This window comes from Phalaenopsis equestris, unplaced genomic scaffold (genome assembly GCF_001263595.1).
Source record: "Phalaenopsis equestris unplaced genomic scaffold, ASM126359v1 Scaffold000096, whole genome shotgun sequence".
NCBI lineage: Eukaryota > Viridiplantae > Streptophyta > Magnoliopsida > Asparagales > Orchidaceae > Phalaenopsis > Phalaenopsis equestris.
Window position 1 is genome coordinate 1,161,482 of NW_018164538.1, and position 16,668 is coordinate 1,178,149.

Sequence of the window (16,668 nt, forward strand, 5' to 3'; positions counted from 1 at the left end):
ATGGGGCTAAAATATAACTCTCAAAAGTTAAAATATAAATTTGATCGAACTTACCATTAAAAGTTTGTAATACGGTGAAATAACCCTGCAAACAACTCATCCTCAGAAGTGCAGGATAGAACATCCCTATTAATGGTTAGTAACAAGGAGAGGTATAACGGACACCCCTAACTTACCCCATTTGAGGAGTATATATAAGGGCAAAATATGATAAAATTTGTAAAATATTCTTAATGGAGTTTTTGTATTCAAAACTTATGCCAATATTGGACCCAAGAAAAGATACTTATCATGTTTTCTTAATATCACAAAAATGAGATGCAAGGAGCTTCCATGGTTGGTCACCACCAGCTGCGCAGCAGAATCTCAAAACAGCAATCACAGCAGGATGAATTTTAGAATCATTCAATTTTTAAACTACTAAAATTACCTTTTAAATAAATGTAATATAAAAACTGATTAATTATTTGTATATTACATTTATCTCAAATGTATATTACATTTATCTCAAAACTCTCAAAACTAATCTAAGATAACCAGATTCTTATCCCGGCCTATCTTCTCTTCAAAATCAACAGGCGTCGCATATTTTTAACACAAATTTCTTGTTAGATGGCTACTCTTAACTACTTCTCAGGAACAACCCAATAGCAATTGAGCTACAATAACTAGTTAGTAACTAGCAGCAGAAACAGGGCACATCAACAATAGAATCGATACTATGCACACAACAAGTATAGATACTTGTGATACAAATTCAATAGACAGAGCTTCTGCTGTTTCATCATTCTTACCCAACTTGCAACAGAGAAAAAACGACCACCACACGTTCCAAGTATTAAGAAGACACAAGACTCGTCCTAAATAGCGAGAGAAAGGGATAGAGAGAGAGAGAGAGTAGCACCAATTCAGTCAAATGCCCACTCGTTCTCCCTCCGAATCTCCTCCACATCCTCCGGGGTGATGACTTCCTTGATGTTAAAGCACTTGCGAATCTCTTCAGGAGTTTTCCCCTTAATCATATCTGCCGCAGCTTGGCAGGTCAAATCAAACAGGTTTTCGATGTTCAGATAGTGGGCTGCCTATAAACATCACATAAATTAAGAACCGTAAGAGAGCAAAAATGTCATAACAAAAGCAATGAAGCATGAAGAAGAAATTACGATCCTCAATATAACAACTTTCATTGTCTGTATTGATTAGTCACACTCAAAAACCCAGGATCAAAAAGGAAAATGGATTTACCCATTTCACGAAGTCTCGACTTAGCACAACATTGATCCAATAAATTAACAACAATATAAAGATATGTAATAGCAAAGGATATCATTCACATGAATGTCTACAATACAAAAGAATTGATATAAATCATCAAAACAATGCTACTTGGCGAAGTTATCCATATCCTTCTAAATAACAACCTATCATAAAACAAAGTCCACAAGCAGAATCCCATATTTACGTCATCCGTAACATATACAAAGACACTGCATAGACACATATCGATGTGATGCAAATTATAGATACTTGCTCAGTGAGACTGATCACCTATCTAAATATCCGTGTGATACAAATTATAGATACTTGCTCAATGAGACTGATCACCTATCAAAATATCCTAATCCCTTCCCTAAACAAGCATAAGCAAATACAATAGAATGGGCAAAAACCCATTTAGATCACAAGAAACATATGAAAGAATGCAACACAAGACGAGAATCAATATATATACCGATAGTCATGTAAGCCAATTTATTTCCATCACATAACAAAAGATAACTAACATTCTAATGAACTTAGCAAAATTGCATAAGGTAAATGAAATAGTGCACGATTAGTCTGATGTACGTATAGTTATAAAATTGGGGCTGGAATTCAGCATGAAGTTAAATTCACGAAAAGTTGTATTAAAAAATTGAACCAAATTAACAAAACCGTAAGAAAGCAAGATTGTGCACAATTACTTTGATGTAGTTATAGTTATAGAATTGAGGTCAGAAGATGTTTCAATAGCTAAATACAAAAAGTTGTGTCAAAACAATAGATCAGATTTAGATCAGATTCCGGTTATAAAATTTATAGCATATTGAGAGTCAAAAATTCGGTTATGTTTCAATCATTAGTACGAATTAATCACACCAAAGAAGTCATCATATAGTTGAACATGAGGAGCTGCAACTTAAATTCCAAAATAGATGCACATTGTCATATGCAAATACAAAAAATGTAGGTACCCTTAGACTACGTCTAGCTCAAAACAGAATGCATCATCCACAGGGAATAGTTCTTTCAGTAGAGTACATGACATAAGGTATGTAAGCATAGAAAAATTAAATCAACAACATTTATAAGATATCCGTGGATACAAACAAACATATAAATATTCCAAGTATGGTAATATAAAATTAACAAAATAGATTATGTGCATATATCATAAAATATAGTAAGAAAAACAATACTTACATGCATATAATGAAAAACACAAAAAGTAGAATGGCAGAAATGATTACCCAACCATTTAATATTCATGCAGGTAATATGTTTTCATGACTAGATGATCATACACATAATCAAAGTTCCATTTTTTTTTATGAAACGCCCAAGGGCTAATTTTATTAAAATTGAAAAAGGTCAATAAAGGTTGTATGAGAGGACCCAATAAAGGCACCCTACCCATACGACACACAGACACTAACATCCTAAAAAAGATAAGACATAGATAAAACTCTAAAATTCATAACTCGCAGAAAACCAGATGCTAGGGACGAGCCAGCTTGGTCCCGCCTCTGCCTCTGGTTCTAGGAACAGAGTCAGCTAACAAATTGTTGAGTGTCGTGTCATTACCTGAAGTTACTAAAGTATCATCCATTAAGTTCCCAAGTTGGGGTGTGCCTCCATTCTTCTTTTTCTTCCTAGATGTGTATACCAGTCATTCCTCATCCGAAAACTGGCTCATCTGATCAGTGTAGTCAACAGATTGTCGGTCATGTAGAAGAGGATGAGCCCCTAGCTCCTGATTAACAGTAACAACATTCTCATTCTGAAGAGATGATAAACCTGTCTCCTCAGCAACTGATGCTTCCTGAGGTTGTTGAGTTGTGATACTATCCTGATTATCGGATCGAAAAATATCCTTTGGAGGTAAGGATCTTGCAGTATTGTTTTTAACAGTGATAGAGACTATAGGATGCCCAAGGGAACCATCTGTTAATACATCAGTCAGAAGAACAGAAACAGTATTGTCTCCGGTAGTGGGAGGGAGAGGAGACATCGTGTCAACCGGTGTTTCAAAAGTCTGTGGAATGCACTCGGGGGCGGAAGAATGACAGGTATGAAGTGGGGTAGATCCAGTAGCATTTTTACTCGGATGTTTTAAATTTGGATGCAAATGATAACATTGAGAAAGAAAGTGTCCAAAAATCCGACAGTGGGTGCAATAAAGAGGTACCTGTTCAAGTTCTGCTTGCTGTCAAAATCTCTGATGCTATGTGTCAATCCATAACTCTCCCGGAAAAGGTAAAGTAATATCCCGTTCTACCAAAATTCTGGCTTCAGAAGGTCGAGTCAGATTCACTGTAGGCATATCAATTTTGAGAGGTTTACCGTATACCATCGCTAAAGCGAAGAGGAGCTCTTGATCGTAAAGGTGGACCTTCAAACCTGGGAAGCGCAGCCAAACAGGGATGGTAGGAAGTTCAGTACGAGAGTCAAAATCCACCGTCCATTTTAAAACTTTCAAAACCTGGTTGTCTATTCGAAGGAGTCTTCTCGCAAACAAATGAGCGTAGTATGCATCATTTGATAATTGAATGAGAATATGCCGATCATCTAATTTACCAACCTTCCAACCCCCTTTCAGCTTCATTTGCTCAAAATCCTTTCAAATTAGCTCAAGTTTAGGTTTTCCATAAAGAAACTTAACTACTAAGAATAGTCGGCAGGGCGCAGCTAGGGTGGAAATCTCGGTCTCTGTGAAAAAGATTGTAGGTTTGTCATTTTTACTGGATGTTTTTTTGAGAAATCCGGTTTCAACGTCAAGAGCAAAAGTATCGTGGTAACTTTGCAGAAATATATTCGTAAGAGGGGCGGGGGCAGGGTTGTCACCGGCGTAGGAAAGAACCCCTGAGGCCATCACCTTGGCCGGTGCTTCACTGCGTGCGCACTATCGCTGAGTAGAGGGAACATCGACGTGCGACGAGGACGAAGAAGGCAGCGACGGAAACAGCGACGTGCGACGAGGCATAATGTATTAAAGTGTCCATAAATATCCCAAGTATGGTAATATAAAATAAACAAAATAGATTATGTGCATATCATAAAATATAGTTAGAAAAACAATACATACATACATATAATGATAAAAAAAGTAGAATGGCAGAAATGATTACCCAATCATTTAATATTCATGCAGTTAATATGTTTTCATGACTAGATGACCATACGCATAATCAAAGTTCCAACATAATGTATTAAAGTGTCCAACTATTTTGCAGAAATATCTCAGATGAGAAAAAATATATCAAGGTGACCTCAAGACCGCTAGCTAATATAAGGAGCAACCCAAGCTTGTACCTCCCACAGGATCATCAACAACCTCTAAGCAGAGAAATATAGACTGGGCCAACATCTAGTACATGCATACATGTTATAATACTCATCAACTGGGCCAAAATAAGAAGTAACATTCTAGTACATGCATACATGTTATAACCTCAAGCCCACTAGCAAATAAGGAGCAACCCAATCTTGTACCTCCCATAGGAACATCAACAGCCCCTAAATATTTAAAATTTATTAGCACGTCCTCTAAGCAGAGAAATATAGACTGGGCCAACATCTAGTACATGCATACATGTTATAATACTCATCCAATATAGTTAACATTGCCATTGCTTCCATAAGTTGAGTAAAATTTGATGAAAAAATACATAATATGAACCAAAAGGTGTAAAAAGAACAATAGCGCTAATATAATGAACAGTGGGCATAATATAATATGTAAGAACATTCATCACACATTTAGCATGCAAATTAATAGATTAAATAAACAAAAGAATATTGATATAATAAGCCAACACATACAAAATGCATTTCTCGATATAATATTCCTGAAAATATGAAAAAGAAGTATATGATACAGCGTTAAATTAGGAGCAAACCGGTGAAAATCATTCACAAACATCAAATGACACTCTAAAAAGTGCAACTCTGCGTAGCATGATCAATCCTATTATACCATAATTAACTATATCATACCAAAGGCTTTCAACCTAATTGTGCATGAAATTAGACGATCATATGCATGGACATACTAAAGTTCATAGATTTACACTGATCATAATGGAAAAACTTGCAGTAAATAAGATTCAAAAGAGACTCAAACATACCATGCAAATACATTTCAAGTCAAGTGCATTTTGGATCACTGCACATACGAAATGGGTCTCTATTTTGGTGCATATTACACCGTGATTGTGGATTTTTTTCACCACTAAGATTTGCTCAATCTCACCTTGATAACAACCAATGCATATAGTCCAACCTTATAAAAGTGGTAAGTTTGATTCTTCTCCAATCCTTTAATAGAAATATCTCCAATTAAAGAACTATCATGCAAGAGAAATATCCAAGACTTGCCTTAGTGCTAATTTCCCAATTGATTCAATTAACTAAATACTACCAGTCTAAAACTATGTTACTATTATGATTTCTTGGGCGAATCAAATCACATCACAAATCTAATCTACAACCTTTAAATTAACTAGTACTCTCTTACTTGCAAACAGACTACTTTTAGAATTTAACTTGGATTAAACATATTAGAGGATCCAAAAAAACTTTTAAATGATCCAAAAAAACTTTTAAATTGTGACAACCATTAGGATATTCTAGATTCAAATTTATAAGATCTATTAAATACAGAGTTGATAAATCCCGGGCATGCGGTATGCACAACAAAAAGTAGAAAATGTCCAACTAATCAAGTTGATAAAGTTGATATGAAGGATACACAAGACAACAAAAGTATCCTGGCTAGAAATTATCCAAAAAGTTTTACATAATAAAATCAACAATTTGTGTAGAATAAAATAATTAAAGAAGATTCAGATTCATTTAAGACAACCCTCGGATAAGGCCTACAACATTGATTATGACATCAGAAATATGAAAATCTTTGACCATGCAGCCACATCATCTTAATCCACACTGATTAAGGCTTTAATAAAAAATCCTAATCCACTTGATGCCCAATGATATAGAAAAAATTACAAAAAATAACCATAAACTATATGTTATTAAACAAATCAAATTTCATATAGCCTTTAAACAGGAAAACCTAACAAGCATTCATAGCCCAATCTATGAGAATATTAACACCCAAAAAACCAGAAAAAAACGAATCCCCGTTTTCTTTCCTAAATCCTTCAAGAGTAGATGTATATCAAATATATAAAACCCTAAAAAAAAAAAAAAAAAAAACAAATCAACCATACAAACAATCGCCGATCGCAATCATTTATCACTAACACAAAAAGGTCATCCAAGAATTAGGGCAAGCGAAATAAAAATTAAAACAAAGGCAAAACATGCATACCAGAATAAGACCGAAAAGCGTAGCCTGATCAACCTTCACAAAATTGGAGTCCCAGCCCTTGAGATCTTCTTCCGCAGCCGAGTCGACGTGTTTCTTGCAATACTCAATAACCTTGGAAAGGATCTCACTGTTCACTTTAGGGAGCGGGATCACGTTATCTTCGGGTACATCCTCAATCACGTGACGGATTGTCTGAGATTCCATCACCACAGCTTCTTCAACCAAGAACGCTTCACCATCCGAGCTTATCAATGTGACCTTCTTCCCAGCCATGACCACCGCCATCGATCAAAAAACTTCAAAAGATTGAAGAGAAAAAATAGGATGATCGAAGGAAATCTCTTCACTAATTACATACGCAGAAACGAGTGTACCAATCAAAACACTTCCTATCATCAAAAGTACGAGTATGTCGGTGGCCCAATTTAAATTTTTTTCTATTTAAAAAAAAAAATCTTAATTGTGTCGGCACGGAATAAGAGAAAAAATTTGCGTACGATTTTGAGGTTATACCGAGAGTATAAGAGATTATATTCACGGTATAATCCCTTATAACTTTCATATAATCTTTCGTAACTTACTTGTAACCTACTAATAAATTCTTAATATATGATAACAGAAACGCATAACTTATTTGTAGATTACAAGTATGTTACACTAGGTTACATTGAGGTTACAAGGGGTTATATCACGGGTGCAACCCCTTTATACCCTCCGTATAACATCGAAATCGTACGCATCATACGTAAATTTTTTCCCCGAATAAGAGCTCGAAGTACAAGTAAGGAGGAACAAAATTTTAAATTAGAGCCCACTGGCATGTATAGTTTTGATAAAGAGAATATTTTTATTAATTCACCGCAGACATTTTTAAGTGCGATGAACTCACACAATAATTTTTCCCAAAGAGAGAGGAAGATCGGCTGGGGCCGAATTTATGATGAATAATATTATTTTTCTCAGAAAAAAATTACATGCTTCGCCCATAATTATTGGGTATTTACTAAACGCACATTTAAATTTTAATATTTACATGGAAGACAATTTTAAATTTCAAACCTATATTTTTATGGATTTATTTCACTTTTTATTAAAAATAATAATATTTTGAATTTTTAAAGGCGAAGAATATTGATGAAGTGTTATTGATGTGATATAGTAAATATCTAATCATTAATTCATAATTATTATTTCAATTGAGTTAAGCCCTATGATCTTTTTAATTTATGTGTTTTTCACCTACTCATCACTTTTATTATGTGAAAAAATCATCAATGATTAGGGAAAACAAAATAAAATAAAAAAGACAAGATGCACATACCATAATAAGATTGACCGGTGTGGTTTGATTTAGCTTCATAAAATGAAGATCTTCTTCTGAAGTCCTCTGGTTGTTGGCGCCGACCACAGACTACTCGTAGCTAACTTGATGTGTTTCCTGTAGTACTCAATAACAATGAAAAGATTCTAACCTTTCACTTGAAAGAGCGGGATCTAGTTATCTGCACATCCATTCTCAATAATGTGGCAGATCGACTAAGATTCTATCGCCACAACTTCTTCTACCAAGAACTCTTCACCGTCCTAGCTCTTCAATGTCATCTTCTTCCCTTCATCTGAAGCCATCACTTCCGCGATTGATGAAGAAACTTGGAAGGATTGCAGAGAACAAAATGATCGAAAGTCGTAGGGAAGTTACTCTAGATATGGAAAAGTTATTCTGTCCAAACGGACAACCATTGGCCGCCGCATCACCGGTCAATGATGTGTATGAAGACATGACTGCCAGTGACTGGTTGTCCGGACGAGATATTTTCTCCTAGAGATGACTTAAGTGAAGTATAAATTGGAAAAGAAGTTCCTTTCAATTGTCGGAAACCAAAGAGATCTAGATGAAATTGGATTAAAAAAAAAAAAAGTTGTGCATCTAATATGTTTTTTTTATAAATGCTCATTTCATCAAAATATAAAAAAATATAAAATATAAAATTGGGAAAATTAAGACGTATAATTAATAATATTATTAAATATTTTATTTTACGTGAATATTTAGACGTATCATAATTCTTATGTGTTTTTATAATTGAAATAAATTTAAGAACAATATACAAATCACTTAAATATTTTAATTATTTCAGAAAAAAAATGAGTAATATTATTTTTTTAGTTGAAAGAAACATATTTATAAATATATTTTAAAATGATTGAGATAAACATTAAAATATATGTATTAATATGTAAATACAAAAAAATTATGTGACAAGAATGTATAGCATCTCAAATGGGGTCAACAAATTTTATTATTTAACAGAAATCTAGAGATAATTAGCATGAATTTCAAAGTATTTTTAAGTAAGAAATATTCTAACTTAAATTAAAAATTATCCAGGACTTCAATTTCAGCAAATTTACAGTCAAATTGACCAACCTAATGAGACATACCCAATGACACCATATTTGGCCCAATCCGAGTAAAATCAAGTCATTAAACAAGTTTGGGAAGCTTTGTGTAGTTAATTGAAAGGTAAAAGGATTCCAAATTTGACAAGTTTCTAATCAAATCAAGAGTCTTGACAAGATGTGTCCAAAAAGCCTAAGAAGACTAGATTTCAAAATCATTAAGATACATGTTCGTAAAATATCTTTCGATTGCAAGAATTTTTTTGGGTAGTCCGATAAAGTAATCCTTACAAACACACAACAGCTTATGTGATTCATCTGATTTCGAGCAATTGGATGGCAGAAGCAAGTGGTCCTCATGAAAACATGCAACCCACATAATTTCATGCAAAAAGTGGTGTGACCGCGACAAAAATTGCTCAAACATGTGAGCCCTTCATCTAAGGCAGCACCAAGTGGGACCCCCATAGTTGGATCACAAACTCTGCAAAACATGAAGCAACATATAGCTTCGTCTGATCCCACATCTGTGGATTGCCACCTAAACTCCAACAGTGGTCCGACGCTCTGCCAGTGTAAACTCCATGTCCACACGACCTGCCAACCCACTCCGACTCGACAACCTTGTGACCCTCCAACACCCCACAGATGTGTTGCACGTCGTAGGCACATTAACCCACTTTTTAAAGCTTTGTGTCGTTAATTTGAAGGTCAAATGAATTCCAAATATGACAAGCTTATAGTCAAATAGAATATCTTGGCAAATCGAGTCCAATGAGCTTAGAATTACTCAATTCTAACTTTTTTAAAGCCTTAAAGAAGCGACGCTTTTGACCATTAATAAGTAACGAATAGAAATTGCTATGCAGAGTTCTATGAATAAGAGAACATAAGTTCTCCAGAAAGCCAATAGTTTTTAGAACATCCATGATAAATTACCATTGTATTAAATCAAAAACTTTTCTGCTCTTATTATCAAAGTCCACAAAGAAGTTCTTGGACAGTCGGTGCATTATCACTAATATTCCTCCCCAACACAAAAACAGTTTGATTATTTGAAATATTCTTCTGAAGGATAGGATGCAGTATGTTAACCATTATTTTAGAAATGATCTTAGTAACCACAACATTAATATTGATAGGTCTAAACATTTCCCAAGAAGAAGCATAATTGGATTTAGGAATAAGAATCACATTAGAAGACTTAAAATACCGAGGTAAATCAACGCCTCTGAAAAACTCCTGAATTGTCAAAACCAACTCTGGGTGAATAATCTCCCAGCCATTCTTATAAAATTCAACAATGAACCCATCAGGCCCAGCTGCTTTCCCATCCTCCATAGAATCAAGTGTGCTTTTGATTTCCAAAGCACTAGGTATACTAAGAAGATTCATACCAAAAAAGCCAGAAATAGTGTCATACAATGAAGTATCCAAAGCTTGTAATGAACTCTCATCAAGAGTTAAGATGTTAGAAAAATACATAATGTCATCATTAATATTAGCTTGCTGGCTAGTGATGATAGTACCATCATTGCGGCAAATAGAAGTTATTAGATTACTTCTTTTTCTGTTTTTAATACAGGCATTAAAATATGTTGAATTTCTATCGCCCTCCAAATAGTGAATTTTATTGGCTTTCTGAGCAAGAAAAATTCCTCCATCATGATAGCTTTATTCAACTCCTGATGGCATTGAAAGAGAACATCCCATTATATGTGTTGGTTGGCATAGTCCAACTCCAAAGTATTGACTCTTTTATCTAGCTTCTCAATATTCATAATAATATTCCCAAACACCTCCTAATTTCAGCATTTGAGTATGTTGGCCAAATTCTTTTGTACCTTCCACAGCTACCCGCATTTCCCACAGTCAAATTTAGCCAGTTATCTTTAAGGAATGTCTTGAAATTGTCATGAAGTAGACAAGTATTATAAAAAACAGAATTGAAAAGGAATTTTAGAAAAAGAATTTCTCGTTTTCAATAGGATGGGAGCATGGTCAGAAGTAGTGATAGTTAAATTAGTTACTTCATAACAAATCTTGTTAGCCCTAGCAGCATTATAAAGGCTCCTATCCAATCTCTCAAAAGTATTACTTCTGTGTCAAGTGAAAGGAATTCCTTTAGATTCCAAATCAAAAAGACCCGCATCCAGAATAGAATTGTTGAAAAAAGAGATGAGATTGGGATTAGGAGCAACACCTCCTTTCTTTTCCAAAACAGAAGAAATCAAATTAAAATCTCCACCCAAAAGCCAAGGCTATGAGTTGGTATTAATGTTAGTTATAGGATTCCTAAGATCTAAACGAGCTTGTTTAGAACAATCAACATATATAATTGAAAAAATGAAGGAATCGTTATTATGATAAATACGGAAGTGTAAAAACTGATCATGATTGATAAGAATATCAATTTTTATGAAGTTCTTCCAAAACAACCAAATCTTATTATTAAGATTGGCTAAATTGTGAAAAGAACCAAACCTTTACATAAACTTCTCATTATTCTTAACTGCCACCATAGGTTCCAAGATAACAAAGAAAGGCAAATTATAAGTACGAATCAATCTCCTTAACCTCGCAGAGGCACCGGTTTATCTATGCCTCTAATACTCCATATTAAGGTGTTAAACATCATCAACAATTGATTTTCCTCTACTTTGCCTAGAGCAAGAAGGATTTACCTCATCTTCTTTACCTGTTCTCAGAGAATTGAGAGCTTATGGATTAATATAACCAAGCTCTCTTAAGCCTTAAATTTCCTTTTTCTTGAAGATCTTTGTATTAACCAATCTTCTTCAAGTTCTTTTCGAGTAAAAAACAAATTGTCATCCAACACCAAATCTTTATCATTAGTAATGAGATTTGTAATAGTAATTATTTCATCATTAATCGGATCAGAAATTGGAAGTAATGTATCAGAATTATTGATCATAGTATCATCCTCCTTATTCAAGTCGGGAACCTTGAGAACCGTTTCATTTAAATTTTGAAGATCTTGATTATTGATCGTCTCTGGAACATTTTCTTTATCAGGAAATGAAGTAATCATCTCATCAGACAACCTGTGTATACTAAGATCATTATCCCCATTACATATTTGAGTTTCTTCAAGAACATCTTTAGCCTTCAGTCTAGTACATGTTTAGGCAGTCTTAAATCAGGATGAGCTTTATAACATGAAGAAATCACATGACCAAACATCTTACATTTGGAACAGTATGGTGGCACAAATTCCATTTCCGCAATTTGCCAATACCCCGTATTCTCATCCCCAATCCATATAGAATCATGGAATTGAGCCGTAAAATCTCTCTCAACCAATATCCTAGCCATCGATGGTCAAGAACAACGCAGTGTTGCACTATCCACTATCCATCTTTAAAGGATAACTAAATATAGAACCAATTGAGTATAACACTAGTGGATGAAATAAATGAATCTTAAGTCCTAGTAAAGAAATAAATGAAGCTTAAGTCCTAGTAAATGAATCCAAATCGAAACAATGGGTGATTCCTCAGAAGGATTAAAATTTGGCGTCCATTTTAGAAACTTCATATAACATTTATCTATTGTAAGAAATTTCCTTGCAAATAAGGAAGTGTAATCCTCCTCTTCTTGTAATTTAATCATGAGGTTACGACCATCAATTAGACCTAAACTCCATTTACCTACATGTTTTAGGTCGGAAAAAAACTTTTTAATAATTTTGAATCACGGATGTCCTAAAGCAAATTTACCAATCAGGGTAAAATTTAAGGATTTTGTAAAAATGTTAGTTTCTCTTACTTGAAAATGAATGGCGGGTTTACCGTTCTTTTTTGTTGGTTTCTTAAAGAGATTATCAGGAGCATCTTCTTCCATCCGATCTTTGAAAGAATTAGGAAATAGAACATTAGGTAATTCATAAACATTACCATATACAACATCTATGTAAGAAGGTACATTCGTACGACTTGTTGAAGCCATTAATGAACTCGGAACGAGAAAATTCGAAGAACACGCAACAACTCCAAGCCAAATCAAAGCCGAGAAGGTCTTACAGACGGTTCAGAACAATCCCTCGACAAAAGCCAAGAATCGCACCAAAATCACTCCAAGAATGCCCATCAAGCAAAAACGAGCAGAACACGAACGAACAAAACTTAGTTCGTGTTCGGCTTGTTTATATATCGAGTGTAAAAAAATTGTTCGTATTCGGCTCGTTTGCTTAGCGAATGAATCGAACACGAGCTACTTAAAGAATTGAACTGTCTGTGAACAATAAGTCGTTTTGACAGCGCTATTTCTATTTATATGTTTGATTTTAGCGTTTTTTTTTAATTTGTGTATCTCAACACTTGCAATGATTTGGATAAGTACAAACTGAGTAAATATCATGAAATGAACAAATATAAGTGCATAATTAAAGCAAACCAATTAAAAGAATAAGAAAAATTTATGAACATACCAGTTAATTCTTAAACACTTGAAATTCAATTTTATAAATACATCCTTTTATCTATGCATGAAAATTTATTTACAACACTTCCAAAAATTTTAAAAAAAAGTGACATGTTTTATGTGATAAGAAAGATTTGGATAACATAAAGGTAAAATAATAAAATTTTGATGTCACATATGTAAATACATAGGAATTGGGCCGTATGTATGTGAAAACCGCAAAATTTTATTTTAGCACGACCAGAAGTGCACACAGATGAAGACTTGGATGTGGGGTGAAAAGAGGGCACTGCCACTTGAGAAATGTACATAAACATAAGAAACTCGTTTATGTTTTCATAAAAATGCAAATTTATGTTTAAAGTAAAAACTTATTAAAATAATTAATATGTTGCTTAATAATGTTGCTTGTCAATAAGTAGGCAGCAACTATAACAACAGTAACTTTTAAGTGAATCTAACTTGAAAACAACTAAAAGAGCATAAATCGAACATAAACTAAAGCTCAATTTTAACCAGAGTAGCCAAAGTTCAAAGCACACAATTTACAACTTGAAACCACAACAAAGAAAAGAGTGACATTTTACAAAGTTGTGTCAGCCGATCATTTTAGAAAATAGATGTAATATGTAAACACAAATAGCAAAATTACATAGCTAAACACAAGTTGTTAAAAAGGACCCAACGATATTAATACACAAGTGTCAAAATCATATAAATGGTAGCTTTAAGTTGCACCAAAAGTGTTTCGGGAGATACATATCTTATGTTATTTCAACTTTCTTACCCTAAACTTGCAACATGAAATAAAAGACAATCATCACTTTCAAATAAGTATATAGAACACACTAGACTCAACATGATCAAATAAAATAGAAAACTCAAGAGACTCATAGTAAATATAGGGACAAGGTGTGGGGGAGAGAGAGAGAGAGAGAGCACCACCATCATTTCACTCAAATGTCCACGAATTCTCCATCTGAATCTCCTTTTATTCTTCAGGGTTCAAGGCCCTGCAAATCTCTTCAATAGTCTTCCCCTGAATCCGATTTGCTAAAGTTTGAGAGGTCAAATCAACCAAATCATTTGTTTTCAGACAAAAGCTTGCCTGTTACATTACGAAAATCATGAAAAGTAATTAGAGATGAAGACAATTATGGAACCAAACATAAATACAAATTAAGAAGATTTCATGTGTAGCTACATGAATGAGCTGAAGTCTAAATTCCAATTTTACTTGGCAGCTGAAGCATAAATCCAAACAGACAATAAATATATATATATGTGTGTGTGTGTGTGTAATGAAATGTAATGCATAATATAACATATATATCTAATTAACAACACAAAAATGTAGAATTACAAAATGGTTACTCGATGATTTGCTATTCATGCAAGTAATATGTTGTCATGCCTAGATGTCATTACATATCATGATTTATTAATGCTTCCAATTACTTTACAAAAATATGTCTGATGAAAAAAATAGGGGCATTTACATACGTAGCATACAATCCTTAAACATTTACATATCTCAAACCTAAACATTCATATTTACACACATAGAACTCAAGTTAAAATGCCACATTAAAAACAGCACTATTATCATTTATAGACACAAGAAGGGAAGACATACTGCACTAAGATGGATCAGTGTGCCCAAATCAACCTTCACAAAATCAGATTTCAAGCCTTCCAAAGTCCCATCGCCGCCAGCAGCCCATGCAACGCGTTTCTTGCAAAAATCAATAATCATAGATAGAAACTTACCCTTCACGCCAGGGAGTTCAATCACGTCACCTGCTAGTCCATCCCAAATCATGTAACAGATCATCCGAGACTCCATCGCCACGGCTTCTTCTACCAAGAATTCTTCGCCGTCCGAGCTCTTCAAAGTCACCTTTCTCCTTTCATACGAAGCCATCTTTACCTCCATTGATACTGTATGGATTGCAAGTATGATGAATTAATCTAGCTATAATAACTACTTATGGAGGGGTAGCTAACAGAGCGAAAATTCAAGAGGAGCATCTGCATTAATGATCACAAATGAAGTGAATGATAGTGATTTGTCAGCTTACTAATAAATTTAGCTGGACGTGCGGACGGCGAACGTAATAAATTTTCTTTTAATAGGGACTGAAATCAAATACTGCTTCATTTGCTATTCAGTATTCCCACTACCCATTGGGTCCATCTCCCTCGGCCACTGGAGTAAACCACGGCAATGGATGTTTTACATCATCGACCGTATCACTAACACTTCCGACTTATAAGTCAATTCAATGATTCATATGAAATCACATAGAAAAGAGTGAGAGATTGCTCACCATAGATTAATGCAAAGGACTCGTTAGTGCTACCAGTTATTATCTTTGATTTATTACATTTATTTATGGTTATACATATATTATTACTACTATTTATTATTATTATATATATATATATTCTCTGAAATTGTTCATTTTTTTCAGCTAATAGATCCCTGCTTTCTCCTTATAAATTGGAGATGTAAAAAGAAGAAGAAATCATTCATATAAACTTGTAACAGTCAACCAATAGCACAGCTTCTGCATTAATCTTACACATCCCCCTCTTGTAATTATACATGCTCAATCGCTCTGAAGCTCAATTCATCATCATCAATTCACTAAAAGAATACAATATTAAAACGGTAATTGCCAGAACGAATATGGATGATGAATAAGAACCTTGTACTCTCCACTGCCGCCCGCAGTTTTCCCTCGCTGAAGAGGAAAGGAACCTTTGACTTCCTCCTCCGCCCCCACGATCACGCTGGCGCGCTGCCTTCGCTGGTGACACAGAGAGAATGCCGGTAAGGGTGGAAAACGGGGGTAAATCTTATTGGTTTTCTCAAACCTCAACTCCAGCAAAAAACTAACTACTTGGATAAAAACTCCCCACATAAGCACTTACATAAAAACTAACCACATAACCGCAGCACATTTTACTCAAATAAATATTATCTAACCGCCTAAAATATGAAAAACATACGAATACATAAATAATTCCTAGAGACAACTAGATTAACTCATGAAATCTGAAGCTGAAATCGCGCCATGTGGAGAGATGAAGGGCAGCAGGTTGCCGCTGCAGGCTCTTTATGGCGGCTTCCGAACGAGTAGGAGGTGGAGAGAGCATATATATATATATATTATAGTATTAGGATTATTAGGTGTGTGCTGGAACAAGGTTCGGCTTGGGGAGAA

At 34.4% G+C, this 16,668-nt stretch overlaps 2 protein-coding genes across 2 annotated transcripts; both read right to left on the reverse strand.

Annotated features, from left to right (window-relative positions):
* Positions 1 to 720: 720 nt before the first annotated feature.
* Positions 721 to 6,997, reverse strand: LOC110020463 (SKP1-like protein 1A). Its single transcript, XM_020718576.1, has 2 exons — positions 6,596 to 6,997; positions 721 to 1,082 (listed from the first exon to the last, which is right to left on the reverse strand). Exons 1-2 carry the CDS (start codon positions 6,878 to 6,880, stop codon positions 909 to 911), a joined length of 459 nt encoding a protein of 152 aa, XP_020574235.1. The 5' UTR covers positions 6,881 to 6,997; the 3' UTR covers positions 721 to 908.
* A 7,195-nt stretch (positions 6,998 to 14,192) lies between these two features.
* LOC110020458 (SKP1-like protein 1A) lies at positions 14,193 to 16,317 on the reverse strand. Its single transcript, XM_020718570.1, has 3 exons — positions 16,150 to 16,317; positions 15,075 to 15,379; positions 14,193 to 14,546 (listed from the first exon to the last, which is right to left on the reverse strand). Exons 2-3 carry the CDS (start codon positions 15,372 to 15,374, stop codon positions 14,430 to 14,432), a joined length of 417 nt encoding a protein of 138 aa, XP_020574229.1. The 5' UTR covers positions 15,375 to 15,379; positions 16,150 to 16,317; the 3' UTR covers positions 14,193 to 14,429.
* Between the last annotated feature and the right edge of the window lie 351 nt (positions 16,318 to 16,668).

Coding starts and splice junctions, on each gene's coding strand:
- LOC110020463 (XM_020718576.1), bottom strand. CDS start 6,880: ATGGCGGTGGTCATGGCTGGGAAGAAGGTCACATTGATAAGCTCGGAT. Junction 1,083..6,595: donor CGCTTTTCGGTCTTATTCTG/GTATGCATGTTT, acceptor TGATGTTTATAG/GCAGCCCACTATCTGAACAT.
- LOC110020458 (XM_020718570.1), bottom strand. CDS start 15,374: ATGGAGGTAAAGATGGCTTCGTATGAAAGGAGAAAGGTGACTTTGAAG. Junction 14,547..15,074: donor CACTGATCCATCTTAGTGCA/GTATGTCTTCCC, acceptor GTAATGTAACAG/GCAAGCTTTTGTCTGAAAAC.